This window comes from Lipophrys pholis (assembly GCF_963383615.2).
Source record: "Lipophrys pholis genome assembly, chromosome: 11".
In the NCBI taxonomy this organism is placed as follows: domain Eukaryota; kingdom Metazoa; phylum Chordata; class Actinopteri; order Blenniiformes; family Blenniidae; genus Lipophrys; species Lipophrys pholis.
The window spans coordinates 11155888-11172941 of record NC_137631.1 but is presented as its reverse complement, the minus strand read 5'-3'; the positions used below and the strand labels follow the sequence as shown (position 1 = coordinate 11172941).

Sequence of the window (17054 nt, the reverse complement as noted above, 5' to 3'; positions counted from 1 at the left end):
TGCACAGCACATTGATCATTTATGAAAGCTATCATTTGTTCATATACTAGCAGTTTATGGGGGAATAATTCATTAACAACTATATTGTTATTAATATTTTCTTTTGTATTAATATCTTATTATTGGTTTTCTCAAAAGATGTTGGGTGTAGTTGTTGCTTCCTTTTAGTTAAGCGTGTCCTCTTCTCTCTTTATCTTTCCCCCGTCGATGTCCTTCCTTTCCAGCCGGCTTTGTTGAAACATGGCACTTTCCTTTCTTATAATACCCCTCTTCTGTCTTTGGCTGTCGCTTCTCAATAAACAACACGTGATCCTTTTTTCTCCACTTCCTCGTGTCTTCCTGCTGACAATTTGTGTGACCTCTTTTTACTTTCTTCCCCCCAGTGAATTGTTCACCACTCAATGTCACACCATTATGTAGAGGATGCACTGAAAAACAAGACAATAGATTCAATTCGAACAAAGCACAGCTTGCTAATGTGCCAAATCAAAAGTTAAGAAAAACTGGAGAAAAAAAAAAATGCATTTAATTGTCCTGTTTTACAAGCACATTCGAATGATGTAATTCATGCAAACCATTAGTGACTTCAGATTTCACAGGAAATTGGATATGGTCACCCTTTTCTACTGTAAAATTTAAATAGATTAACCTTATTTATTCAAGCCTTTCGCCTTGTGGATTTGTTTTGTGTACTAGCAAATTGCGATGTTTGTTTAATTGTTTTTGTAGCAAGGTTAAAGGTTGAAATGAAAACAACAACAACAGCAAGTACAACAACAATGTTTTAGACTCATTTCCTTCCCTCCAGTTTGCTTACAGATACTGTACCCGCTGACATTCAGAGTACCAGTTCATTTTCTTCCATCAGGTTGATGGAAAATGGTCCTTATACATATTTTATTACCCTGACATTTGGAAAAAGTTAACATAAAATGTATTTTGAAGCCAGGTGGAAAAATCACAGCCGTAAAAATAGAGATAGCAGAGAGCGAGAGAGCGACTGAGGTGTGTGCTGCTCTAATTCATCATTTCATGATCATTTTAATGGACAGTTTGTGTCATAAAACATCCAAATGGCTCCTTCCAAATTTACAGCACTTAAGCCCTTCACCTTGAATGATTGCAAACTGCAGTGCTTGTTGTAAATTGAATTTGAGTGCAAATCCTACTGTATTACACGGTCAGACCACGAAAGACCAGTTTCAGTGAAGTGATGCTAATTTTGTGAACGTCGATGTCTTCCACATGCAACTTTATGCAAAATACACAAAGGCTGCAACGGAAGTATTTTGGTAGCCACGCCAAATCTCAAATACAAGGTATGGTATAGTACAAACAATGGCTGTTGCTCGCATTTCCTCCTGGATGCTTTGCAATCCCTCACAAATTTAACTTCTGTTTAACTTTGGCGGCCTTTGGCCTTGGGCTCAAATAAATGTTGTTTCAAGAAGTGACTTTTCTGAAAATACAGCCGTTATCTAAATTCAAAGATACGCAAATGCATCACTGCTTAGTTTTTTTTTGTCTCTATTGATACTGAAAATCAGTAACACCTCCAGGAAGTCACAGCCTCTGTCTACTGTCACTAAATGGAATGTCAGGTCATAGTAAAAAAAATAAAAAAATCCTACTGCTGATGTGATGAAGTTTGCCAGAATTGTGGAAGAAAACAATGCAATGAAGAATGAAAGGGCAACAATGAAGGATTTAGAATTTTGTTTTCCATCTTTCACATTTATCACATGCTACCAAAACAGTATTTTTCTTCGTATCAATCTGCTTTAGCTTTGTTGATTTTCCTATGTAAATATATGATGTAATGTTAGAAATCCTTTGTTGTTTATAAGGTTTATAAACCCTATCTCACCCCCATACCAAACAATGCTATGTTCAAGGACCTTGGCAATCTGGTCTGTTTTCTGTGTTGTGAAGTGGAAGTAATAAAAGACCTTTTGTTTTCAAGATGCCTACATGCAGTGTGACATGTTAGGATAAACAGTGCTTGTTGATGTTGTTTTTACAGCTTATAGACATTTTTCTGGATTGATTCATAGACACAGTTTTGCCATTGTGATGCATGTGCATATGAAGTAACACTGCAATTATCAACAAAACACAACGTAATGTTTTGATTAAAACTCAGATGGAGCTTGCACAAGAACAGCCTCCATACTATTTTCTTCTCTGCAATGTTAAATAATTAAATGCAACAACACGTTTTTGTTTATTTTTTTCTTCGTTTTTTTTAAAGAAGTTATGTCAAATTTGGAATATAGCATTAGCCACAGACCACTGAATGTTTCGATCCAATATTACAAGATACCTTTTTATTTTTCTTATTAAATTCTATGTCCTTCACTGGTCTCACAAAGCCCCTTTTGCTACCTTGTGGTAAAGTAGTATAAATGTGACGTGGGCTGTCCTCTACTATTCTTCATCCATATTTTACTGTGATTATGAAAGATGTTTTCACCAGAGACAAGTATGCTTCTACACAGTGTGCAGCGTTTCTAAAAAAAAGTCTTATTAAACAGATTTTATTTCTCTTTCTCTCTGAAATGTCCAGATGTTACTCCCTTGATTCTCAATGTCTTGTTTTCTTCCACTGTGTCTGCGTCTAAGTACCAGCAGTTCCTGGTAATTGGTACAAGCACCGCAGTCTGAAGACTGGCTCCACACTGAGACAAACCGGATAAATTACGAGCCCGTCACTGCACCTATGGGTAAACACTTGTATGTCTTATATTTATGCTTTGAACATTAGCAGAAATCACACAAGATGAATGTACTTTAGCTTTTGTACACTTATCTAAGTAAAGGTCACATCTTACACTGACATCTTCGTCTTCACACCACCAGCACTGACTCCTCACACACATAAAACGGGCTGCTACAACATGATAGGAAATAAAGATATAGAATTTAAGCCCACTTTTCAGCAGCAAATGATGATATAGTAGAAATCATTTCATAGAGTCTTTGAGACAGACTGTGGGTGTACAGCCTGGAGTTGTTGCAGCAGAGGATGTCTCATAAACAGATTCTGAAGAAAACAAATGCTGTCTCCCTGCCTGGAAACCCACTGGACAAATACATGTCGGAGTCCATCCAAATTGTTGACAGGAAACATGAGTAATATCTCCCTCACTTGTCACACTGAACAGATTTAACGCTGCGTGTGCATGAAAACTGGAACGGAGCCAAAAGAGCAGAACCAGTAAAGAAAAAAAAAAAAACCTGCTGCTTCTTAATAATATGTATGCTTATATTTATCCTTGCAAAGGCAACTAACGGTGCACATGGGCATTACAAATCACTACATTGTAAAGCTTCAAGCTAATCTTTTATAGACTAAGACAGTAGTTCCCAAATTTGCCTATCAGACCTCGTCGATGGCCCTGTGCTGGACTCTGGATGGTTAAATCAACACAGTGAAGCCAAATACGGCCAACCACTGGTCTTAGTTGCTCATCTTCTCCTGAAAAGCATTTCTTTATGTCACGAAAAGAGATTTCAAATCATCTGAAATATGTTGTTAGAATGGAAAAATATAAGTTGAGGCATCTTGGCTGAAGCTTGACATTCAGCTTTGTGAGGTGTTGGGGTTTTTTCTGTCCTTTCGGCCTCCTCACGGACCCAATAAGGTTCTCTTTGGTCAGATACATCACTTCATCGTTGTTGCCTCTATTTTCTTTCCCGAGTTGCTCTGTTCCTTTTCTCTGGGAGTTTGGAGAGCTCTCTTCCTGCCTGTTGCATTTTGCTGGAGAGTTCCCTCTGGAATTGCCCTCACTCAGGTAAAGCCTGAACAACTGTCCCTCTCTGAAGGACCTCCTTCCAATTGCTCACCTTATTACTACTTGCTTTCAAAGCTTCTCCTCGAGAGACGCATCTCTCAGCGTGTTCTGTCAGAGACTTCATTCCAAGTCACTCAGTTATAGACCACAGTGTCCACATGGACATCTTTGCATGTTCCACCTTTTTCTGTATGGTTCCCACTGATGCCACCTCGCAAGGAAATGAGTTGGTAGCTGAAAGACAGCACATGTGCAGTTTAGGTAGCAATAGTAGTATATTTGTAGTATCGACCCACCGACCGACCCACCGACTGACCCACCGCCACAATCCTGTAAGCACCACAGTCCGATTCTTAAAAATGCTCAAATAAGTGACCTAAAAAAGTTATTTTGTACAGAAAATATCCAAAAGGTTCAACACATTTAAAGTAGCTGGTGAACAGAAGGCAGATACTAATGAGACTGTGAACCAGTCACACTGGACAACACAACCCACAGTCCTATATGAAGCCAAACGGTCAGAGCTGAGCAGAGGGAAAAGTGGCAGATTTTATTTATAGAGCGATGACAACTAAGAGTAGAACCGGAGGAATTTAAGCAGTGATGTGAGACTGGACTGAGGTCAGAGGTCTTCTCTTCTGCTGCTTTTGTGGACCTTTGGAGATGTACATCACACACGTGAAGTAAAAGACATCTGCTATGAGATCATTCCCCAACTAATAATGAGCCTTGCATCAGTTTTAACAAATAACAAACGTTTCATGAGTGCTGCTAAAGTACACACTTCAGAATTATTGAAGACATGTGTGTATGAAAACCATCCATCTTGTATTTGTCCAGCTCAGGATGTCTGGGTGCTGGAGCTCTTCCCCGCTAACTGGAAGCCCATGTATAGGGAAAACATGCAAACTCTGCACAGAAAGGCCAAACACGGATTTGAACCCATAACTATCTTAGTATGGGATGAAAGAGAGAGCTTATATACCCTGGATGGAAGCCACAGAAGGAAAATTATCAAACATTAATTTCAATAGATATCAATACCCTGTGACTGCGATTGTATTTGCCAATGAATTATACACTATTTCTTTTTAAGTGATAATTTATGATCAGATTTGGAGTATTTCATGAGTGACATGCTTGATGAAAGATGTCCAAGTTTTATTTATAATTGGTCCTTGATATACCTAAGACTGATCGATGCTTCTGGCTTTACCACTGAGTGAAGTAACAGTAAAGTGATGCACCCATACCTCTGGTGAGCGTCCCAGCCCGTTGTTTATTTTTCTGGATGCTTAGACAATCCTTTGCTAGAAGCCTTAAGTAAGTTGTTGTCATTGATTTTAAATCTAGAAATTAATTTATTCATCCATTCATTTTCTCTCAGGAGCAAGCTTGTTATTTTGCTGAAAACAAATGATCCAGATCGTCAACACTTCCTCTTTGCTACTGTGACCGAGGCAGATATAAAGAAAAATGATTTAAACTGAGTTTTGTTTTGTTTACCCTCATTTTTTATGCCACAGACGATGGATTCTCCTGTGGGAAACTTGTCCTCTAAATTTGACCCGCCCTTAGTATTTATAGCGAGTGGGCTTTAAGCTGCTTACCAAACACGGGCGTCTTTTCAAGTGGGAGGTCACTGATGGACTCAGAATCACCCAAGAGATCAGGACAAGTCCCGAAAGAAAACAGCCACAGCTTTTGTTCTTCAAAAGTCACATATCAAAACGTTCTCCATATTTACCAAACATCGAAAGGTAATTTGCATTAGACTGCACTCTGCAAATGAAACTAAATGAAAGCGATCACATCTTTTATTGTAAAGGCAGTGTTGTGCTGGGCCTGCACTGAAAACAGACATTCATGCAAGCAATACACAAATACAAGTGGTGGAGTTGCAGCAGCTATCCATGCTTCCATCAGCTATTCAACAGCAATTTAAAATAATTTTAAAGGCATATCTACAATCTTGAGCTACACATGTTGGAACTGTAAATACAGCTTCAGAGGAATTACACGACAGAAACTTTCATGAGTGGTTTTATCATATGTCACGTAACCATGACATCACAAGGTATTATCGTTGTGATTTATAATTAGAACGGTCTACCGACCCTCTTTCTGCTGAATTATTTTACTGTAAACAGGGATTAAATGAACTATTTTAGCAAAAAACTGAATTTTTTTTTTTTAAATGTCTTTGAAATTTAAATAATGGTGGGTTGCCAACTATTGACAAACTCTAAACTTGTATGCCACAAATACTTGATCTCTTGTCAAAATGTTTGGCCAAATAGGGAGTTCCCTATAAATCCCGGGTCCCTCGGAATAGAAATGATCTTATGTTAGATAAAGTGGAATTTAAGATCTATGGCTGTATGGGTATTCAACAAATTCTGTTCAAAATTCAAAAGAGTCAGGGCATGTAGGTTGTAATTTCACAACATTAACAGTTGGTAGATCCCCAAGGTTGTGCCAATGGTTGGTTTTTTTATTGGATGTGTAGTTGCTAAATAAAAGGGCAACTGCTACAGTGCTACAGGTCATTTTACTCTTTCAAAACCAAATAATCATTTATTTAACCTTCTTTTATTTTTTCACATATAACTGTGTGTATGTATATGTATATAGACTGTTTATAACTGTGCTTGAGTATTTTTCTTTCTCACACCATACCTACTAGTAGACACACCATGTCTACTTGCTGTGTGTGTGTGTGTGTGTGTGTGTGTGTGTGTGTGTGTGTGTGTGTGTGTGTCTGTCTGTCTCTGGGGTTGTTTCCTCACTCAACTGGATACTCCTCAATCAATTTTCTCATCAGCCTGAACCTTCATTACACTGCTTCCTCCACCGCTTGTCACCAGTTTCTCAGTTTGCCAGTATGGTGAGGAGTTACTGTATTGGTCCTGAGTTTTTGAGCAGCAACCCTGCACTAACCTATCATATGTCTCTAAAATAGCTCACACTGTAGGTTTGCTTCAAGAAAGAGCTTTGGAATGAGCTTCAACTGTTAAAGAAAATCAGCCCATTCTGAGTCAACCTTATAATAATTTTGTACCAGAAATGAGAAAAGGTTTTGATCATCCAGGCATAGAATATTCAGTCACATTTAGAAAACATAGACTGGGTGGAATAATGAGGCCTCGCATTTCTGAAAGGGTTAATTGTCCTGATCAAGGATGAGTTAGCCAGGCAAGATACATTAAATAAGCTGGATGCACTGATCTCTTTGGCAGTTAAATTATACAACTAGTGGAGAGAGACACGGGGGCAAATTAGGCACTGAGATTTCAGTCTTACTTCATATGCAGCACCTCCAATACCACTTAGAACACAATCACTAACAGTAGAAGTGGGCACCCTGGTGAACCAAATCTACTCATATTCCCGTCCCAGTGTGCAGCTCAAAGCCGCTCTCTGCTGTCAGCATTAGTCCCTGCTCCTTCAAGATCCGATTGACTCTGGTGCAGATGAAAATTGTATTGACTCCGATCTTGCCTCCCACTGTGTTTCTCCTGCACACTGGTCTGGAGGCTATGGCTCTGAATGGGAAAACCCCTTGTTCGAGTCACCCACCCCTCCCAGCCAGTGCGCCTGGTCCTGTGAAGTAACCATCATAAATACTGTACATCTAGTTTTGCATCATTTCTTCTTAGTCACCTCTAGTTTGAGGGCACCCCAGCAGTGCTCGCACAATTCCAATTTTAACTTGTCCCGAGGTGAAATTTACAGTTGGAGACCTAATTGCAATTCCTCCTGCCTTCAATTCACCCTGCCACTGCAAGAGTACCACATCGCCTTCACAAAAAAGCCCTGACTTGTCCTCAGTCCCATCCATATATTATGACCTCAGTGAGATGTTAGTAAACACGAGGCGCTGTCCTTGAAATCACAACGTCCTTATGCCTGTGCAGTTGATCTCCTCCCAGGAGCCCCTCTGCCCTCCAGTTGTCTTTATAGGTTGTCCTGTCCTGGGAGAGAAACTATGGAGATGTACATGTCTGAGTTGCTCTCAGAAACTCTGAGATTAGTTTTTTTTTGACAAAAGTAATGAAGTCTACCTAAGAAGAACATATGAAGGCTTTTCTAACTTGATTATTGTATGATATCTGCTGATGATATATTGTCTGTGGGCTTTAGTCATTGACTAAAGACAGATGATACACTGAGTCGGTGAATGACTTGACAACGAAAACACAAATTAGCGCTGAAAATGCACATTGACGTCATAATAAATGCAAATAGGACCAGATGGTATACGTCAGTCTTGCTGTATTGCTTTTCCTGTCATTTTGCTGCACTTAGGTGTGATTTGCTGCGGCATAATAGCTTGAACACTCTACAGCTGGTTTTGTAAGAAGTCATGAATGGTAGAGTTAATATATGTTCCGGATGGATCTTAATGTGCCGTCGATGCCACAGATGATCCGGCCTGAGCAGACATGGCATAGGAGAGGCAAGGCCTAATGGGGTTTTAATAGATAAATGCTGGCAGGATGTGTCTCGGCTTCTCAATAACAGCAGGATGTGGAAATCCGGACAATGGTATTTAAATGGTGATAGATTGAAGCAATAGCCTTCGTATATGCTGATGGGATGAGCGTTGGTTACCGGAACACAGGAAGAATGTAAAAGGTTGTATGGAACAAAAGGGAGAAAAAAAATGGTAAGGCAGCTTGACAAGCCAAACAATCGTAGGATGATTGACAGATGTAGACAGGGGTCAGATAAAAAGAACATGTCAGAGCTTATTAGGAAGGACGAAATGGACCTTGACAGTGAGGTAACAAAGTCCTCAGTCATCTTGGCCTCTGTCGAAGGCGAGCAGCAGGTGTGTGATTTGAAGTAAGATGTTGAGCTCTGACATTGTCTGCTGCTGTCCGTCTTGTGCCTCTGGTTTTCACCAACAACTCATTGCTTTAATGATGTTTCCATGTTGGCTGGCTTTGGATGTGACTCTGCCAGCTTGAAAAGGTCATTGCCTTGAGGCTTTCAGCGCCATCATGCAGTCCATTGATTGTCTTTGAAAAGCAACAACTTTTGAAGTCTCAAAAGGATCAAACACAACTGAATATGTCAGTGACATACAACTTTTACATTTTTCTTGGAGCTATGTTGGTAAAAACCTTGAAAACTGTGGACTGTGTGTCGAACCCCTGCTGTCCTCAACCAAAAATACTGTCTTTGCAACCTTTAAAAGCTCAAAACATGAAATAAAAAGTGTAAGAAGTAGATTAGACTGTGTTTAATCTCCAGTTTACTGTCTAACTTGTGTCTAATCGAGGGCAATACTTGGTTGTCAAGAATACAAGACAGACTGAAAAAAGCCAGGCCTCTATGTGAGCTGGTCCTGGTCGCAACAATTAAAACGTGATGAGCTCTCTCCTGCTCCCTCATGGACTTGGTGACATTTTGCATTTCAGGACTTCAATCAATCAGTTTGTGAAAATCACTGCTGTACGTGACGTATTTCCATGGTAATGTTTAAACTGATTTTCTATCATTTGAAAGCATTAACAATACATACAGTAGCTCTAATCTGTGATTTGGTCATGACAGCCAGAGCCTTGTATTCTTCACATTTTATGGAGTGCTTGATGTAGATTGTGCAGGTCTTTATTTGAAAAGATTTCAATGTGGAGGGATCAGTCGGCAGAACAGAAAAAAACAATGTTTATTGAATAGAGGTTTGGTGTTTCGACTCCAATAGCAACATTGTAAAGTCATGACAAATGAAATCTTAAACTCTTGGGGCTTACCTCTGTTGTTAGTGTAGTTCATCTCGGAAGGTTAAAGGTTTGATGCCCAAGTATTGAAGTGTCTTTGAGCAAGATTCTGAACCCTAAGTTGCTTTCAATGTGGTGCAAGCACCTTGCGTGGCAACTGTTCCCATTGGTGTGTGTGTGAATGATTGTGCAGACTGATTATGAGGAATCATGTGAAGTGCAGTGTGACTGCATAAGCTGAAATAATATAAGTCGAGGTTGTGGTGGCCAAGAGGTTAGACATGTTGTAACAGCTTTGAATCCTTCCATCAATGTTTCCAGACTGGGGGTTCCTGCAGAAGAGACTTATACTCCAAGTGCTCAAGTTGCGTTGGAGCGGTATTGTAACGTTTATGTCAAATCAAACAAAATGCACCATCATGTCTTTATTTACCACATTTGAAGATGGAAGACAGCGAGAAAGGTAGTGAATAGCGAATGGCTGATAGAGGAGGGAGTATGGGGAGAAGATTATTATGTCCGTAAAGGAGATCAATTATTGGATTTTGGAAAATTAGGATAGCAAAATCATTGGGCAAACAAACGGCAAATACTAACTTTGAAGATGAGGTCATGTAATAGTGCGGACCAGTGAAAGTCAAAAGATAAAAATGATGTGAATTAGTAGGTTTTTATGAAACATTAATCTGTCAAGCTTTAATGCAGCCAAAAAGAAATTGTGAGCCAAACTAATTCAAGACTGCAGTTCAATTAGTTTTGGTACTCCTGAAATAAATATGATCAACCTACGATCGAGATATTCAAACTCAGTGTTTGTTTACTGGAGCTTGACTGGAGAATGTAACCTCAGCATGCGCCATGTTGGAATGTTGGACACAGTGCAATGGAAATGTGGGCGAACAATATTATATGAAACTGACAAAAATTTCTAATTTCTGTTACACTGTTGGCAGAGATTCCCCACTCCTCATCCCGTTAGCAAAGCCAGTTACTATGTAAATGACCCTGTGTGTTATTTCTCAGTGGGACACCAGTGTGGGCCTGCAGCTCAATGCAGGACTTGTGTCTCAGTCAGAACTGACATCTCAAAGTTTTGACGAAACATCAACATTTTTACCGTGAGTCATCATCAACATATTTTACACTCACAAAACCACATTTAAGGGTATATATGGTCAAGTAGTTAATAATAACACATATAATTGTAAAACATGATCTTTCCTTAGGCCACCAAGTGACGCTGTCTTTGTTAAAAGATATTGGCATATTGATTGAGCATGTGTATTATTATTGCACATAGCGGTATGTAGAGCAGAGTTACACATCACTTCCTATTCCATGCTGAACCTTTGGAGCGCTATTCATTGGAGTGCCATGGCCACGCCCTTTTACTCTTGAGTAACATTTTAATGTGTTTTCATCAGGAAGGTCTGTTGTATTCACTGGCCAAATTTCCAGTCTCTTGCACTTACTCCCTCGGACGCCCTGCTTGTTGCGTATGTCTCCCAAATTTCTTGGAAAAGGTGAAACGCGTTAAACATGTTGCTTGTAGTCGATATTACATATGTGAAAACAATGTATGGGACCATTTGGCCAGACACACGCGCAAACTTTTTCCGCCACACCTGATGTGTGCAAATAAAATTTTCAGCAAGGTTCGAGCACATTTAGGGCGTCAAAAATACAGCAGTTAACGCAGTAGCAGAATAAAGGATTATAATAATAATAATAATAATAATAATAATAATTCCTGGCATTTCAATAGGGTTCTCGTCTAGCTCTACTTCTACATTATCAGCCTGTAATTACAAAAACACTCAGACCTCACGCAACCCATAATCGGGCTTATTCCTTCATGAGATATTTTGGATCCTCCAGGCAAGTATTTGGAGGATAAAAATCTAACATCAGGCAAACAAGTTTTGATTAGCTACAGTCTTACCCATATATATGTTAGTGGTGCCAGATATGACCTAATGCCTTCACTGGAATCTTTTTACCAGCAGTAGCAGGACTGGCTGAAAATTTAAAAGTTGAAAAGTTTCAAAAGATCCAAAGACAGTAACCCTAACCCTTGCCACATGCTTCTAATTTGGTAAATCCTTATTAATAGCCTGCAACTGTTGCAATCAGTTCGACTCACAATTTTGCATTAAAGCTTATTTCATTATTTCAGTTCTTATCCGTCATAATAAATTAACTTCCTAAAATGTCTGTTTTAATGTTTTATTCTCTAAATTGAAAAAAGAATCAAACTGGGAAAGGGCAGCCCGATGACCTTCAGCTTCTCCCTGCATGTTATTACTGCTGGTTGTTCTTGCAGGTTAGAGAACATAGGCTTTTCCATGAATTGTGGTGAGAACAATACTATATACTACATGAATAATTGTTTTTACACTGAGACACCAATAGGAGAAAAAACACTAAACCAAAAAAATTCTAATCAAATCAAATGATTTCAAATGTGACAAAAAAATAAATAAAAAAACAGCATTTTAGAAACAGAATGCATTCTGTTTTACTTTAGACTTCTGATTGCTTCTTATGAACCTTCGTCTGTTTCAGGCTTTCAGGGCTTGGACTTTAAAATAAATAAAATGAATCACCGTTTCTACAGATCACATGACACAGGAATTTAAACACACTGGAAAAGATAAAACTTTATTTCTCCCTGTCGTGACAATACAAAGTCAACAAGTGCAATAACAACCCAACTGAAAACGGTACTGGTCATTCTATCTAGTAATAAATACATAGACAGAACGCGGTGCACACCATCATCACCATCATTATTGTCATCACCACACCCAAAAAAAGTGAGGTATCAACCACTACAAAGCTTCTGCGTACAAGTGGGTATTCAACTGTAAGGCAACTGTTACCATGACAACCTGGACGGACTGAAACGGATGTGCGCTTCCTTCTTCCCATCTTTTTTTTATTGTGTTTTTTTTTGTTTAATCTCTTTTATTATGGGAAGAGGGTTGAGCTGATACAATTTACAGTACCACATCACATCAGGCCAGAGCCGAGACTGCTTTCAACAAAACAGAAAACATCACAAAACCAACTTGTGTAACATTTTTGAAAAAACTAAACAAACAAAAACAAAACAAAACAGGGGAACGGCTCCACACACGTCTCAGTTTTGACCCTGCTACCGCTCATCAGAGGAGAAGTGAAGCTTTTCAATGAACTCCCTGGGTGTGACTTGTGTGTTATGTTATTGGTGATAAGGACAGACCTTTTTTTCTTTGATCACAGGTCAAAACGCACAGCATGGAGCCCTGAAAAGCATGTTCTCTAACGTAGCACTCTTTTCTTCTTCTTATCCAGCACGGGGGACTAATTAAATCCTCTTTGTCCTGCAGCACCTGTTAAAAATCTCTTCCCCCTGTTTGCCGCTGCTGCTCTCCACACTCTGGGAATAAGGAGGCAGCCAGAGAGGGAGAGCAAGTGAGCATAATTTTGAAGCAGTGCTGAACTCTAGGCCAATTATTTCACTTGGACACATCCTGTTTCTGTGGCCCTGAAAGTGATGGCGCGAGTCTACTGGGGCGCACATGCAATTAAACTTCAGCTATTGAAATGGGAATTAACTTCCTCTAACAACTCAGCAAATTTGAATATTATTGCTGATAACCGGGAAGGACGCAGACAGGACGCACTTTACAGCACTTGACCACAGTCTTCTTATGTTCCACTTAAAAACTTCATGAAACATAAAGATGTAATATGAAGGCAGGACCGGAGCCTGGTGGCTGACTCCTTCCTGTCTACACCCATTTGGGTTTAATCAGGGTGTTTGTGGCCAGAATCCAACCATTCCTGCTATCTCCTGTTAAATTTCACCCACATACACCCACGTGTGCCTGTACAGCAGCTGCCAGATTAACAGTTGAAGATTGAACGACTTTTAGGGAGACTTTCCTTCTCACTTCCCTTCTCCTCCTTCTGTACCTGCCTGCCGTCTCATCAGTCTTCACATGCTGGCACCAGCAGCTTTATGGATTGCTGAGTCAGTGTAACTCAGCAGCTGGGTTCAGATTTAGCCGAGAGCGGATTCAGTTTATCTCAACTGCAGAACAGGAATAGTTACTTTATCTAATAGTCTATGAACAAAGAATTACTCTTCAACCACCCGGTTAATCTGTTTTATTGTTTTGCTTTAGTGTTTTTCAGGCTCCAAAAAATAAAGACTGCTGCTTTTCTTTGTCTTAGTTTTAATAGCACTCTACCAACAAATCACAGACAAAGCATCAAAACGAAGTTAATCTTTAGGTGTGCTTCTAGTTCTACTCTTTATAATGTCTTAGTTGTCCTTTTGAGTATTTGGTTTATTCAAACTGGCAGATTTTAATGAGATTTCACGCTCAGTGGTGTTTGGCTGACTACAACAAACAGTGTAAACACCTGATCTGCTGAAGATCATTATGGGCAGTTTTCATTCCTGAATAAATAAGCATTGACTTCAGAGTGATCATCAGTTTGAATTTTAGAGTGAAAATTGTCTCATGTATTTGACAGTTCTCTTCTTACAAAGATGACACATAAAATCTTTGGAAATCTGGGAAATCATGTCATTATCTCTGTTATTGACTTCTCCTTACTGAATGCAAGCGTAATATTCCTCAGTGGGTAATCACCACTGCTCACATGGCCAGTCAGTCTGGCTTTTACAGACCGTGTCATCCCTCTGATGAAGCTACTGTACATTATTGCTGACAGTGAAGAGGATTTTAATGGATTTCTTGTTCTTTAAACGTTTTCTATTATGGCTAATCGCTCACAATTGTTGACTACCAATGTGGGATATAAAGTGGTCCTTATAAAGGAACTAATGGATATTCATTTGCATCGTATTGCTAATGGAGCTGATTCCAGGCAGCTCGAGTATTAAGGAAGGTCAGACATGTCACTGGTGAGGATGTGGAGCAAACATCCACGCAATATATCTAAAAGTAAGGGTATAAATAAGTTTGTTATCTCCGTTTTCTTTATTGTGAAAGCGTCCCTGATCCCCATTGATGTTTTGGGTGAAGAGAGAGAATGTCTGATGACCTCACGTCAAACCTTCAGACCTTACAGCAGCTCAACTGAACAGCGTTTTGTCCTCGTCTGACACAATGAAAGAAATACCGAGTTTCGTGGAACGGAAACCTAAAACATTTCATACAAGTTTTTCAACATGGCTGCAGAGACATTGTGTCTGGTCTCAGTAGGAAACAAAAACACTCTACTCTAAGTGAGATGCTCAGCATCAACCTAAGCCAGCACATATTCAGAATGTTAGCCACTCATATATTTCTCCGACTAGTTCACATAAATAAATCACCAAATAGATAACCCACAACTGTGTCTAACTGCTACTGAACACAAAGTGACACAGCAGTGTAATAAACATTTTATATCTAGAAAGATTTTTATTTTTTTTTAATTCTTTAACAGGCAAGCCTTCTCACTTGCGAGTGGAGTTTAAACCCGTTCAGCTCAAATTTGTTTGGGACGCTCCACCAGCCATCTTTGTGGCCGACTTCACCCTGTGAGCAGGTGGATGTATCTGTCTCTCCTCTGCTGGGGCAGCGGCATTGCAGTCCTCCGGGTTTCTTCCAAGCCGTTGCTGAGCCCATTGCAGGGCTGCTCCTGTGGTCCATGGGTGATTTGTGCTCATTAGAGAGGGGCAGTAGTCGCATCTAACTACTACAGTATGGCTGGCCCACCAGTGGAGCTGTGTCTGTAGTCCAGAGAGGGGCGGCTGTGGGACATCTCCTCTGTACCATTGTAAGGAAACAAGGTGTTGCTACTCTTCTGTTTGTCCACGGCATCTTTCTGTTCAGGAGGAGAAAAACAAGACAGACATATCATAAAGTCACTATTTGAACAATACAAAAATGTGATGATGATATAAACATCTATAGAATCTATAAATTCATCTTCAGTGATTTGCACACTTTATTGAAAAAAAAAAACCTTTTCGAGCGTTGTGCTCTAAAACACCATAACCAATATCTGATAATTAGTTTTGTTTCTTCAAAAGACCAAGTTCTGTTATTAAAGATGTGTTCGAAATAAGAAAAGCTAACACAAGTGATGATTTTATAATAGATGTGGCATTATTTTCTTTTTCGTGGAGATATTGTGCTTCATATTTTCACAAGTCCTTTGGCTAAAAGTAAGACATCAAGATTATTGTGCTTTCTTTCTCCTGGAGTAATTGTTTTATTTTTGTGCATACTGAGTTTTTCCTATTTTAGTTTAACCGATGTCTCTTACAGTATTGTTTTTGGATTCAGATGATAAGGAGCTCTGATTTAGTTTGTTGAACTGTATATCTCTGGAAACGTTGCAAATATTCTTCAAACAAAATTATGCTAGATTCTTTTTTACCGGTAGATGTTACCATTTTGTATCTTCATGGTAATATAAATATACACGGACAGTCAAAGCAATCAGTGGTGAGCTGTAGGCCTCAAAACTATACCGGGCAGATTTATGTGTCACCTTGGTCCTATTGATAATCCTTACACTAACCTCATCAGTTGCATTTAAAAAAGAGTAAAGCATTCAATCATAGCACCAACACGTCTATGTTTTGCAGAAATAAACATGTGTACAAATACACACGTCTTTCCTGAAAGCTGAGTTTGGTGTCCAGTTTTCTAAACACTGAACAAGAATACCAAAAAACAGATGACATGAACCATGGACAAGATGAAATACTTCAACTAATGGTCATTTGACATCATTCATCATTCATGCACAGCAGCATATTGAGAATATCCTTGTGAATAAACTATCTGGACAATTGACTTCAATCGATTCCACTGTGAAATACACACAATACTAGTTAGAAGTACTGACTGGAAAGGGGTCAAAGGTTGTCAACCAAAATTTGATGTATGCCTAGAGAAAGATCACGGCGCGTGTAATGATTTCACCTTCACAAAGGGCTGACTTTTATCGTGACGAAGCTTAATAATGCATATTAGAATAATTGAATAAACCTACAGAAGCATGCAGAAGGTCTATGAGGTAGAAGTCTTTGATAACAAAGGCACTGTAGAGAACAGGTCTCATTATTACAGACACAATTTAAAGAGCGCACACAAACAGGGCAGGTAGAAAAGAAATACAGATATGCCTTAATCTCATTGAAAAGGTGGTTTGTAGCCCACAATAAAGATGCATAGAGAAGATGCATGCATCATCAAATTCCACTAAGTTGCCACAGAAATTGTTAGGAGAAAAATCGCCTAGATTTTATTGAACATAGACAGGGCTTTTAGTTTCATTGCTGAAACGGTCTCAGATTGCAACCTTTTTTATCACGGTCTGCATTGAACTTTATATAACCACATTGGCTTCAAAATCAGCTCAAAAAACACAAAAACTAATAAAATGAGGCAGCTTTGCTGTATAAAAAGCAATCGGATTTACAGGAATATTTTACAAGTCAGTAATTCTTGTGAAGACTCGAAGCCCACCATGGATCTATGAATCACATCCACCATCTGTACTGTCCAAAATAATA

General features: G+C 39.2%; 1 protein-coding gene across 1 annotated transcript in view; it reads right to left on the bottom strand.

Moving 5' to 3' along the window:
• Positions 1 to 12165: 12165 nt before the first annotated feature.
• Positions 12166 to 17054, bottom strand: part of shisal1b (shisa like 1b) — a 45114-nt gene continuing 40225 nt past the window's right edge. The window contains exon 5 of the mRNA XM_080475067.1: positions 12166 to 15352. Within this exon, the coding sequence (XP_080331193.1) occupies position 15352 (1 nt within the window). The 3' untranslated portion in view covers positions 12166 to 15351. The remainder of the gene's footprint in view (positions 15353 to 17054) is intronic.